Source organism: Aedes aegypti, chromosome 2, assembly GCF_002204515.2.
Source record: "Aedes aegypti strain LVP_AGWG chromosome 2, AaegL5.0 Primary Assembly, whole genome shotgun sequence".
In the NCBI taxonomy this organism is placed as follows: Eukaryota; Metazoa; Arthropoda; class Insecta; order Diptera; family Culicidae; genus Aedes; species Aedes aegypti.
In genome coordinates this window covers 175,262,491-175,276,170 of record NC_035108.1, presented here as the reverse complement: position 1 = coordinate 175,276,170, position 13,680 = coordinate 175,262,491, and the positions used below count along the sequence as shown (strand labels likewise).

The window sequence follows — 13,680 nt, the reverse complement described above, 5'->3', positions numbered from 1 at the left end:
AGGCGGAATTCTACACGTACCGCTCTGTACCAACTCAACTTTTCATTTTTAGAACGTTTAATTTCCGGATTTACAAAACGATGAAAGTAACATTTTCAACTTTCGCAACCTAGTAGTGGTTAGGTTCGCCGCCCCGCTGTATGGAGAGACAAAGTGACTTAACCACGAATCACAACAAAACACTACTTGAGCCGATTTTACACTGGTAGAAAAACGTCGAAAGTAACTGAATGAAACGGCTTATCATTTTCTTATAATTATTTTTGTGGGAAATAATAGAAAATACCTAGTTTTTGAACGTGAACTGAGTGTATGCAAAATTTGAGTGAAGTACACGGCAAAAAAATGTTAAAAAGGTGATTCATTTTAAAACAGTTTTAGAAGATAGATTGTAATTTTTCCTAATTAATTTTCTTAAAACCGTATAAAAGTTACTTACGTCGATTTGAAAAAGTAATCGAGAGTTTTAACTTATCTAGATCAATTTCAAATTAGTCAAAATGTCGTATAAATCATTCCAAAATACTTTGTCGAAGACACCAAACCTCTAGGATGTACTAGAGGTTTTGGCCGTCGAAAACAGCGATCTGCCCCGGTTTGCCGACAAAAGCAACACAAATACGAACCGCGTTCTGATCATCTTTATACTTTTCTTGGAAAAAATATCGTAGTGAAAAGCAAATTGTGAAAGTTTCATTAAGGTCTGAACATGTTCCAATACTCCGAAATTTTTTGAATGTTCGTATGGAACACGAGTTTGATAACTTCACAGCCCATTTTTCTCAATTCATCAAGACATGCGCGATTTTCATGTGCAAATGCTCATGTTGTGAATATTCCCTGTACGGAGTCGCGATAGTACGGATCAGTCTAGTACTGCGCTACAGAAAAATCCCGGGAAGGTGTACCCTTTTGCGTGCGAAGCTTTTGTTACGAATGAGTGGTCAAACCAGCTGAAAGCAGAAAAATTTGACATATTTATATACATCGCACGCTACCGCGGAATCGGATTTCGGAGCACGTTGTTTTCAGTTTTTACATTCGTCGGTTTTAATTTCGATAAAAAAGTGGGTTTTTAGTCTGGAAAATAGTTGAAAGTAACATCAAATTAAAGCGTAGTAATGGCCAAGTTGCTGTCGTATTACAGTTTATGCCCGATAAACGATGTTCGTGAATTTTTGGGCCTTTCCCGCGATGTCGACACCGGTTGCGTGATTAACACCCTTGGGAGGAACATCATCCAAGTTGTGAAGGTCTGGTCCTCTTAAAATTGACAATGGTTTTATCTTGCTGAATGTCGGTATTTCCCCCTTTTTCAGTTGAGCAATCAAAAACTTCAGCACAGTTGGACCTCGCTGGACCGCCTAACCAGTAAGGTGGTGTACGATTTCCGCTCGGAACGTTACGTGGCTGTTTTTGGGAACCGTCAAATCCGCAGCTGGAACCGAGATCAGGCCGATATCAACAAAGTTAAGAAATTGAAGTTCTTCCGTAACATCCTCGAGCTGTTCACTTTGGATAACGGACAGGTTTTGGTTCTGTATGATGATGGAACTTGTGAATCTTTGGAAAGTGCTGTCGATACTAGGAACGATGACCGAAAAGATCCGGATAATATTTTGACAAAGCCCCACATTGACCCGACCAAGGAAACGATTTTGAATGTCACAATCATCACTTTGGACAGTGGAGACACAATGTTGGCATACTTCGTCAAAGACCAAGAGGGAGAATCGCTGACCTTGAACTATGTGCTTCTGGAAAAGGAAAGCCTCAAATCGACAAAAGGATTCCATAAGATCAAACTGGAGCGGATTGAACAGAAAGTGCACCTAGTTGGACAGAGTATAGTGGACGGAAGCGGAGGCCCTTGTTTGATCACTATTTGTATGTATGATTGTATTTGATATTTATTTATTTATTTATTTATTTGTATTTGATCCATCTGACATAAAATTTGTCTTAATGAATATAAGTAAAACTAAAAAACAAAACGAGCAACAAACATCAACATTACATGAAATGCACACTTAACTATGTCTAAAGTATTCAGCAAATCGATTACGAAGCGTCGTCATAGTGATGTTAAAATCGAAAAGATGATAAATTTCGTTGAATTTCGTTGCCATATATCTAGTTGGGTCATGCTGTCCGTATAGAGTGTTCCGACTGCCGAGACTGACAAAATTCCTTCTACGCAGATTCCGCTCCGGAGCGTAGATGCTAACATCAGCCAGAAGGGATGGCGAATCGATGTCCCCTTGAAGCAACTTGGCTACAAAAGCGGCTTGCGATACACAACGCCTGTTCTCCAAAGTATCAATCCCCAATAAACGACAGCGGTCTTCGTAAGGAGGCAGGTTACTGGGATCACGCCAAGGAAGATTTCTAAGGGCGTGGCGCAGGAATTTTCTCTGAACAGATTCAATTCGGGTAATCCAACTGGCGTGGAACGGACACCACACTATCGCAGCAAATTCCAGAATAGAACGAACTAGAGCGCAGTAAAGGGATCTCAGACACAGCGGGTCGCTGAAACCTTCTGTTACCTTCAGAACAAAACCAAGCTGTTTGTTTGCCCTCGAAACGATGTCATTAAAGTGATAGTTGAACGTGAATTCTTCGTCCAACCAAACGCCCAAATCACGGACACGTTGTACTCGTTCAATCGCTGTACCAGATAGCGTGTATTGGAAATGAATAGGGTTCCGCTTTCGGTTAAACGATATAACTTGGCATTTTTCAATGCTCAACGTCATGCAGTTTCGTGAGCACCACGCTTCGAAATCATTCAACAATCTCTGAAGGTGATGGCAGTCATCCAAGGAGTCGACGATCATATAGACTTTTGTATCATCGGCGTAGAACAGCCTGGTCCCGGGCGGTAAGACTAAAGATGCGTCGTTGATGAATAGTGAGAACAACAAAGGCCCAAGATTGCTGCCTTGTGGCACTCCGGATAAATTCGTGAATGAGCTCGATTCATTAGAGCCTATTTTTACGCATAACGATCGGTTGGTGAGATAGGATTCAAACCAATCGATGAAGCTATCGGACACGCCACATTTGCGAAGTTTTTGTAGAAGGATTCCGTGGTCAACACGATCAAACGCCGCTTTCAAGTCCAGATACACTGCGTCCACCTGTTTACCAGCATCGATCGCTCGTATGCATTGCGTTGAAAACTCAACGAGGTTAGTAGTGACCGACCTTTTCGAGAAGAAACCATGCTGATCACTGGAGATGTACTGTTTGCAGCTATTGAATAAGGAGTCGTTGATGATAATTTCAAATACCTTTGAGCAGACACATAGTGAAGTAATACCACGGTAATTACTCACGCTACGTTTGTCACCTTTTTTATGAATTGGAAATAGGAACGACATTTTCCAACTTCGTGGGAATACTCGGCATCCAAGTGAACGATTGAACAGCTTCACCAAAGGTATAAGCAACGCTGAGCATCTTTTTAGTAGCGCTGGCGGAATTCCGTCTGGTCCAGGAGTGTAGGAGGGCTTCAGCTTGGTTATCGCACTTGCTACTTCTCGTTCAGTTATTTCAAACATTTCATAGCTGAAGACATCACGAGTAGTATCATCCAATGCAACATGAACTTGCGATGGCGCAGCAACGAAATTGTTGAAAGCACGTTGGAACTGTGCCGCGAAGAGTTCGCATTTGTCGCTGGCGCAGTCAGCTGACTGCTCGTCTAGGTACATCGATGTCGGTAGGCCGTTTTCTTTCCTTTTCGAATTTATGAACGACCAAAATTGTTTTGGGTTCGTACGAAGGTTCTGTTCCGTTCTTCGTTTATAGCGAGCATACAGTAAAGCATTATAATTCCTGTACTCACGACTTGCTTCATTGAATGCCAATTTTGTCTGTTGCGATCGATTATTGCAATAGCACCGAAGGGCAGCAGAACGTCGGCGCCTAAGCAGACGTAATTGACCGTTAGACCAAGGCGGCTTGCTGGGCGGGCGACGCGGTGGAACATTATTCGTGACTGCTTGGAGCACAGAATTCGTGAAGAAATCGTCAGCTTCATTAATATCAGGGATCGAATCCAGATGGTTCCAGTCAACAGACATTAATGCGACATTTAATGACTCAAAATTAGCTTTTTGGAAGTTAAATCCAGTGTAGTCGTGTGACATCTCGTATGTAACTGGCAACGGGCACATGACTATCAGCTCAATTGCAGGATGATGGTCATCAAGTGTCGTGAGTGCTTCGGCCGCTGCAAGAAGTGTGAAATTAGGCAACACAGTATCACAGACGAGGACGAGATCGAGGGTACGGTTTGTCGTGTTCGTCAATGTGTTGACCTGAGAGAGTCCATGGAAGCAAAACCCATCCAAAAGTGCAGAACTCGCTGAGCACATACGAGAGCGATCTAGATCGATAGAGAGACGATTGTCCGCTTCAGCAGCACAGTAGATGTCTGACTGATTATAATCACCAAACTGAAGAATTAAGTCGTTTTCTGAGAGGTTGTTGTGAACGGCTGCGATTGACTCAATATGACAACGAATAACATCCGCATCGTTCTTCATGTCAGGTGGTAGGTAAAATACCCCAATGCTCACATTTCTGTCAGGCAACAGGATCCTAACCCAAAGTTGTTCAAGCTGGTCATTGACAGGTGTAGGGTCCGAACAGCAATTGAATTGCGAAGAAACAGCTATCAAGACTCCGCCACCTCTCGATTTATTGCTGTTTAGAGCGCTGCGATCTGTCCTGAACACGGAGTAGTGACTCCCAAATAGCTGAGCTGACAATATGCGGTGGTCTAGCCAGGTTTCGGTTAAAACAATCACATCATAATCCAGCTCGGTAACAGCGAGGAAGAAGGACTCGATTTTTGTACGCAAGCCACGGACGTTTTGGTAGTAGATGCGCAGACTGGAAGGTATGAGATCGTCAGGTAGTATACTGTCAGCACATTCTGTGTACTTGCCTGACTGCACAGGTTGGGAGACCCCTTCACCACACCCTACTACAGGACCGGGACGGCTGTCGAGCGCTGGCTGCATGGTCACGACTGTAGAGGGGGACAAAGGGGCTCCCGTAGTGCTAAGGATTGTGCGTCCCGGGTGTTGAAAACGATGCTCGTTGTTACTATGCATGTCAAAAGATGACGAATCAGCATTGGTCGCAGTAGGAGTGCCAAGAGAGATGTCTTCAGCTAAGCCATGGAGTACTTCTTCCAACGTCAAGTCAGGATACGGTGAAGATGATGAAGTGTAGCCGGAGGTACTATAAATTTGATTCGTATCAGGCAGTGAAAGCTCTCGATCATCATTGTACTTGCCTGAGATAGCGGACTGGGAGGCCGCCAATCCACAACTAGACTCAGGGCCAGGACGACTTTGAAGAACGCTGGCTGCAAATGGCGCGACTGAGCTAGAGTAACTGGCGACTCCCAAAGTGCTTTCTGTGGTGCGTCCTGGTAAAGTTGCTTGATGCATTAGATGTGTGGTAGGCGTCGATGGTAAGTTGTTGTGGTCTGAGCAGCAAACGTTCTGAGTGCAGGAAATTTTATCACGCAACGAATAATTTGAATTACAAGAATACTTGCCTAGGCAAGCTTGATGGAAGACCCCCTTTCGACCACCAATCACAGGACTCAGACGACAGTGATGAGCGCAGGCAGCAGGAGGCAGGACTGGATTGGGGCGATTAGGGGCTTCCAAAAAGCTTTCTACGATGCGTCTGAGTTGCGGAATTAGCGTTGGTCCATCGAGGGCTGGCACTTCATAGAGACTTGGTCTCTATTTAAATGCAAATTATTAACGGAAGGTCTAAAGTTTAACCAAAAGGGTCTCTAAAGTCATTGTATCCGTATTCTGCAAAATTCTAGAGGTTCCGTAGAAACCTATAACGTCACTATTTCACAGGTTTTTCAGGAATTTCTTCTCAGATTTCAGGATTTTTTCTAATGATATCAAAAGATTCATTTAGAGATTCCGTCAGACATTTATCTAATGATTCCTCCAGCAAATCTCCCGGAAATTCTTGGAGCGGTGTTTTAAGATATGCTTAGAGGAATTTCTTCAAAATTTACTTACCCTTGAGCACTTCAATATTACTACCTCCTGTAATTTAGGATTACTGTTATTTTTTTTCCCAGCGACTGTCTCAGTATTTCCTCCAGATATTTTTTTAATTTCCACTGATTCCCCCCGTTGGTAGTACATGTAGGAGACCTAAAGGATTTTTCAGATTCCTACAGGAGTACCTCCAAGAAAATTCACAAAGGGCTATTTAACTGTTTTTGAAAAAAAATCGTTTAGGTAGTTTCGCAGGAATATCGACAAAAATTCTTACGCCAATCCTTCCATTTTTCCTTCCGGAATTCATCCACATTATCTCAGAAATTGCTCCAAAAATTCCTTCAGGGATTATCCGAGGAAAATCTTACTTTCGTCGTTTTGTAAATCCGGGAATTAAACGTTCTAAAAGTGAAAAATCGAGTTTGTTCAGAACGAAACGTGTAGAATTTCGCCTATAAAACACGTAGAATCGATAAAGTAAGTTTGTATACTTTTTTGACTTGAGTCTGTTTGAATATGTTTCCGAGAAATATATTCAATACTCTTCCAGAAATTCCTCAATAAATTCGTGCAGAAATTTCTCTGAGGATTTTGACAACTTGTCATCCAAGGAGTACTCCTGCAGTTCTTCCGAACAATTTCTCGAGAATTTTCTCTAGTATCATCTTCATGGCTTCTTCAAAAGTTCATTTAATGTTTCACACCACCTTATACCACAGTAATTATTCCAGTCATTCCTACCAGTGCTGTTAAATGTCAAAATTATGGAGAATTTTAAATGCTAATAGCACCTTTACATGCGAAATATCGCATCAGCAAATATTGGCAACCGATAGTAATTCGGAAAAGGTCACCGGGAAAACCATTTTCCGATGACTTTTTCCACTAGGAGCGATGATATTGGCAATATTCAAATGTCAAAGTCACGTGAAATTCATGACATTTAACAGCTCTGATTCCTACAATCATTCCTACCCAAATTCAGTCCTTTTATTCAGTCCGATGATTTTCATGGAATTCCTCCCGGATATCCAGAGAATTGATTGAATTTTTCAAATTATTTGATCAATGTATCTACGACAACCTCCAAGATTTTCCCAAGAGTCCAGGTGTTCTTTAAATTCTTGAAGATGTTCTGAATGGGAATCTTGGTGGAAAACAATGGTAGAATCATTGGTTAAATTCCTGGAGGACATTCTTGGAAATTTTTTTGGAGGAATTCCTGATGTAATATCTGAGATAACTTCTGTTATTAGCCTTATATAAATTCCAGGTTGAATTCATGAATGCATTTTAAACGAAGTGCGCTTAGAGGGATTCCATGGGTAGTTCGTGAAAATTGTTGACGTTGATTCCTGGAGCAAATAATGAAAACATACATACAGTAAAACTTGTCATGATTTCATGAGGAAGTTCCGAATAAAATATCTCAAAAATATTCTTAGAGACCTGTCTGGTATAGAACTCATATCTCCTGGTTTCAGTGAGTTTTTTTTCTTGATTTTGGACCTCTTTTGGTCTCTTTTTTAAGGTTCCGATATTGCGAAGTATCGATATTTCATTCGATACGATTATCGAATCGAAGTATCGATACCACCAATAAATATTGAATCAAAATATCGATATATAATTGGATATATTTGAAGGGCGCAAAATTCTAGTATCGCTTAGTTACCTGAATTTGAGTTTCCTACGATTCGCAAACAATTCTTTGAAACCTCAATATTATCGGCATTTTGATCGATATGTACATGGATATCTTCATTTATGTTACATCATATAACAATTGGTATGTGAACTGCTTTCAAATATTAAAAAATTTATTGTTTTACGAGTAAACCCTACAATTGTTATCCAAATATTGGTTTACGATATATCGGAAGGAAATATCGATACCACCGATATATTGAATAGGAAATATCGATACCAAAATATCGAATATCGAGAGCAGAATATCGATATTCCGATATATCGGAAGTATCGGAACGTCTCTACTTCAAGGCAATATTTTCATGACACTTAGTCGCACCCAGCCCTGTTCTGGAGGCTCCAGAGCAACCATTAGAGATTCTTCAGCGGTTTTCTAGGATTTCCTTTCAGATTCCACGACGAAAAGCTTCACGAAATTCATGAGTTCATGAAGATGTCCTAAAAGTAAATATTTCCACAAAATCCTAGCGAAATCGATGGAAACATCAGTTATTGTATTCGTGGAAGACTTAGGACATCCTTGAGAAATTTGTGAAGGAATCTTTGGAAGAATTCCTGAAAAAGTTAATGGTGGAATCTCTGAAGTAATTGCTAGAGTTAAACTTAACTAAATTCCACGTTAAATGCTTAAAAGTATTTTGAATGAAATTTATGGAGGACTACCATAAGAAGCCCGTAAACAATTCACAAAGTAATTTCTGAAGAAATCTTCAGAATAATACCTGAAGGAAACTTAGGGTAAATATATGTTTTAACCTTATTTATTTATAATGAAATTCCTGCGCAAAATGATACTTGTTGTAATTTCACAAGAAACACTTATCGTAATTCCGTAAAAAAATACTAATAAGCTTTTCTGAAAAAAAAAAAAATAACTTCTTGTTTCTGTATGCTCTCTATTTGGTTCCTTATTGGTCTCTTCTTGGTTCCAGTTCAGTTTTATTTTTCAAACATGAGGCCTCTAAAGTTTCTATTTTAAGACTCAGGCGCCTGAGTGTTTAGAATATTGGAACTTTAGAGACCACATGCTTGAATAAAGGGACCAAGCAGCAATAAAAAAGAAACCACCCATAAAAAAAGACCAGGAACCAGGAACTAGGGAATTCTAAAAGATTAATTTTGTAAGGATTTTATTTTGAAGATTTTTCAAAAATTGATGCGACTTTCTCAAGAAAGTCCTCAGATCTTCAGGAATGTATTCAGTGATGATTCTTCATGGAATTTCCAGGGGCGACCCGTAATTTTTACCTTTTCGACAACTATAAAAAACGGCAATTTCAGTATATGAAGAATACAGAGCATTTGTAAATTATAAAAATCGTCATTTCTAGAGTGAACCGATAATTGGTCAGTTTCTTGAAAGTTCTTTCTGAGAGATCATTTAAATGGTTATTAGTTGATTATTAAGGTTTAAAGTGGATTCTTGAAAAGATCTTCGCTTGAAATTCTTAGTAGATTAGTATAGATTAGAAAAAGCTAAGCCAACAAAATATATTTTGCATATTTCTTTGGAAGTCTGCTAAAATCCTGGACAGATTTATTAAAAATTGCGTATGATGAATTTCTGGGACTGTTGATTATACTGATTCTTGATGAAGTCAAGTTTGACTAGTTCTTGAGGCCCATGATGCGATTTTGTATGGATTTCTGCAATTTACAGCGTATTCTTCAAATTATCTCAACAATTTTTTTGTAAGTTCATTCATAAATTTATGGAAAAATCTTTGATGGATAAATAAATAGCGAGATTTTTTAGGTGTTTTTTCCAGATTTTTTTTTATGTTTTCTAACAAATTTTTGATAGATTGCTTGAAAGATGTAATCTTGAATTTTTGGCCAAAATTTCAGTCAGCTCCATATAGTACAAGTTTAAATATATGTACAGATTTTGTGGAAATACAGCCTAAGTATAGATACACAAAGCTAAAGTTTGTTTATATAATTCCAAAATCTCCTGAAATTTCCCTCGAGTTCTAGGGAGTGGATGGTCTTTTAAATAGGAGCCTTCCTTAGCCGAGTGGTCCGCGGCTACAAAGCAAAGCCATACTGAAGGTGTCTGGGCTCGATTCCCGATCGGTCCAGGATCTTTTCGTAATGGAAATTTCCTTGACTTCCCTGGGCATAGAGTATAATCGTACCTGCCACACGATATACGAATGCGAAAATGGTAACTTTGGCAGAGAAAGCTCTCAGTTAATAACTGTGGAAGTGCTAATAAGAACACTAAGCTGAGAAGCAGGCTCTGTCCCAGTGAGGACGTTAATGCCAAGAAGAAGAAGAAGATGGTCTTATAAATATTGCTATAAATGTTTTAAATCTTGCTATCCAAAACTTATTCGAAATTAAAACCTTTTTGAGCTCACAGTGTTTTATTTATTCAATTAAAAATAATTCATGAAAAATCTAGATCAAGTCCTCCAAATTTATTCATTTTGTATAAAAAAATTAAAACATCAAGTCACTGGACTTATTTGTCATCCGTATTATTTTTTATTTTTTGGACATCCAGGAAAAATCCGGGGTTTGCAAAATTGATTTTAAATGGACTCTCTGCTCTAAGAACATCACAAGAAATCATTTTAGAGGTTTCCTGAATTTATCTCCAAGAATACATCCAACGATTCTTACTTCGATTTTTGTAGAAGCTGCTCCAAGGTTTTCGTTCTTCGGACTACTTCAAGAATGAAACCAGTAATTACTCCTACAATATTGTCAGAAACTACTCCAACAATCTTACAAAATTTTCCGCACACATTTTTAATGAAAGAGCATTGTGCATTCCAAATTCAATTTTTGAGATTACTCCATAAACTTATACAATATACTCTACTGATTTGTTTTAAGCATTCCTTTCAAAGTTTTTGTTTATGATTTTTTTTAGATTTCAACTAATAAGTTTACTATGAATACTTCTGGGGCTTAATTCAAAGATTTACTTCCGAATTGCTTCCAGAAAATTCTCAATGAAATCCTCAAGCAATTTGTTCAGGAAAAAATCCAGAAAAATAAAAACATTTAGGAAATATTTCTAAAAGAAATTCTGCAACAATCTGATAAAAGCCCTTGATTGCCTGTAAGATGTTTGTTTGGAGAAATTAGGAATTCGGTATGATACTTTACGAAGGAATTTCTAGAGAAAATCGAGAGAGAAAATTACTGAAGGTATAATTGTTGGAATCCCTAGGTGTGTCCCTGAACGTATTTCTGGAAAATCTTGGATTGGAAAGTGTTCCTGATACGTTTCCTCGAAGATTTTTTTTATAGGAACTTGAAGAGTTGAAGTTTCTATAATCTTTCGGATTAAGACCAGGGATTTATGCAAGTAATCTTCCACTAATTCTTTTTTGAAATCCATCGTTAATACTCATGGGTTTTATAATGAGTTTCCATGTAATTCTTTGAGAATTTCTCAAAGATCCCACGAAGAAATTTCCTTGGAAAATCCTATAGTAGTTCCTATAGGTCTTCTTGCAGCACAACATGGAGAAATCATTTTAAAAACTCCATTAGAAAGACTGTGAGCTCTAGATATATTCTTTGAGAAATGTTTAGATAATATTTGTAAGTGTGATGTTCTTAACCCTGCTTAGTCCAGATGTTTATGCTAGAACAAAAATCTTTGAATTTGTGTAAATATTCAAACTGAAACACGTTGAAATTACTAGCGCCGTCACACAGCGTATTACGAGCTGTTTGAATTTTAGGGTCGAAAACGATTCTAACTCACAATTTGTAACTTTTTTATGGAAAATACATCGCTAAATTTAAAAAATGACATTAGATTCTAATATTTAGAGACCATTTTGTTTAAAAAAGTGAGTTTAGAGACCTTGCATTTAGAGAGTCTTGTTTGTGATATTTGTGATATAATGTAGACGTGCTACCAGCCCTGTGTACCTAAACTTTGCATCTATTAATTAATTCCATTTCAATTTCAGGGTCCGACAAACGTATCTTCTCCAAGCAGCTGGTTTTCGACGAAGAAGCTCATCAATCGATTGGCAACTTCATCTCTATACTGAATATGATCAACACCAGTCAACCATTGTCTATGATCGGCATCAGCAGAGACTACGTTGCAATTTATGCTAACAATCTCAATCAGGACGGCGCCACATTGCTGCTGTACAATGTTCAGTTCAAGGTCGTCCAAGCGAAGCAGTTGTTTAAAGTTTACTTCAACAACTCACGGTTCTGGTTGAGCGAAAATCACATTTTGCTAGCATTCGGTCAAACGCTTGCCGTGGTTCCGTTTAAGATCAGCAAGGAACAACTGTCGGACATGGTGGGAACACAAAGAAGTAATGAGTTGCGTTCCTACGTCGATAACGAAAGCATTAACGAAGACTGCGACTTTAACGAAGGTTTCGCTTTTGTTGGAAATCTGCAAACCGTGGTGGACGAAGAAAGCGAGGAGGAAGATTCTGGCCCCGAAAATGCCTATCAAATTTTCAAAAGTATCGAAACGTTTGAAGAATCACTGCGAAAAGCCTACAAAAGCAATTTGCAGGTGGATGTCCTGCGCGACGAATCACTTCCGGAAGATACCATCCAAATGCGATTAATGGCCAACGTTGACAGCTCAATTGGCCCGTTGGTTTTCTCGGAAAAGTTCGAAATCTTCGTCAGCGAACTTGAGAAGCACGGTTTTTGCGAAATGGAGATTACCGATAAAATTCTTCCACTGATGATTGAATCCAATGCCTCTCTGGACATTGGCAAGTGTCTAAAGCGTTACAGCACAGTTTCCGAGAGGGCGCTTGTTTCGGTGCTTCAGTATGCCCTTTCATGTAATGATCAATCAAAGGCAAAGCAATCGAAAATCCCAGATATTGAGCAACTTTTGGCTACATCTGAGAAAAGTACCATTCCTCCATCAAATCCATCCGAAGAAGTGCAAAATTTAGATATTTTGAACTGCCATGATGTTAAAGACAACTCCCAAAACGACCTGTTGAACATTGTTCTCTCGTGCAGTTTTAATCGCAGAGTTATTCTACCTCTGGTGCGCAAGGAAATCGATTTGAATGCAGTTCTTCGGCTGTTGGATCATTTATACTTCTTGCTGACGGATCCCGTTGCCAGCCTGAGCGAAACTCCGACCAACTGCGACAACTTTGATAGTGACGAGAAGGTCATTGAATGGGCTATGTTGCTCATCGATTCACACTATCAACAGATTATCCTCTCTCGGGACAGAGAGGTGCGCGAAAAGATTATCAACTGGATGAACATTGTAAAGCAACACATCGATAGCCTGAAGGAGCTGAAATCGTTTGCTCCGACGGTGTTGCGATTGGTTGAGAACAAAGCAGGAAACGGAGACAAGCGCGCCAACAAGTGGTACAGTATAGAGACGGTGCAACTGTACTGATAACAACTTGAATGGGAAATAGACGTAGGATAGACGTTGATAACGATGAACAGGTAATTGATTATTTAATCCGAATCTTCCTTGTGATATAGGCTATGTCGAGGATGAGGGTGGTTTTTTTACTATCTCGCGTATCTATCATGCTGATATCAATTGTATAGTTATAGTTACAAAACTGGCATCAAGCGGTGTCGCATGAAGCATACTTCCTCTTTGGGAACTGATCGTTATGCGCTTGCCACTTTCAACTACATATGCCTGTACGCTTCAACCCCTTTAGGTTTTGGTTTGGGTCCCTTCGCAATGCTCGATCCCGGGCAATGAGATAGCGGACTCGCTCGCCAGGGTGGGCGATATTTTTGACCGACAAATCGCCTTCAATGATTTTTTTTTCAATTGCTCGTCAACATGCATTGGTCAGCTGGCAACAAAAAGAGGATGCCGGAGAATTGGGCAGCCGGTTACCTAGGTCTTAGGTGGTTACATTCCATTCTCCTGCAAGTATCGAAGAATCCTTGGTTCAAGAGGTTGGACTTAAGC

General features: G+C 39.4%; 1 protein-coding gene across 1 annotated transcript; it reads left to right on the top strand.

Moving 5' to 3' along the window:
- The first annotated feature begins 978 nt into the window (after window positions 1-978).
- Window positions 979-13,190, top strand: LOC5574346. The gene is made up of 3 exons (XM_001661331.2): window positions 979-1,253; window positions 1,320-1,887; window positions 11,705-13,190. Exons 1-3 carry the CDS (start codon window positions 1,122-1,124, stop codon window positions 13,138-13,140), a joined length of 2,136 nt encoding a protein of 711 aa, XP_001661381.1. The 5' UTR covers window positions 979-1,121; the 3' UTR covers window positions 13,141-13,190.
- Window positions 13,191-13,680: the final 490 nt, after the last annotated feature.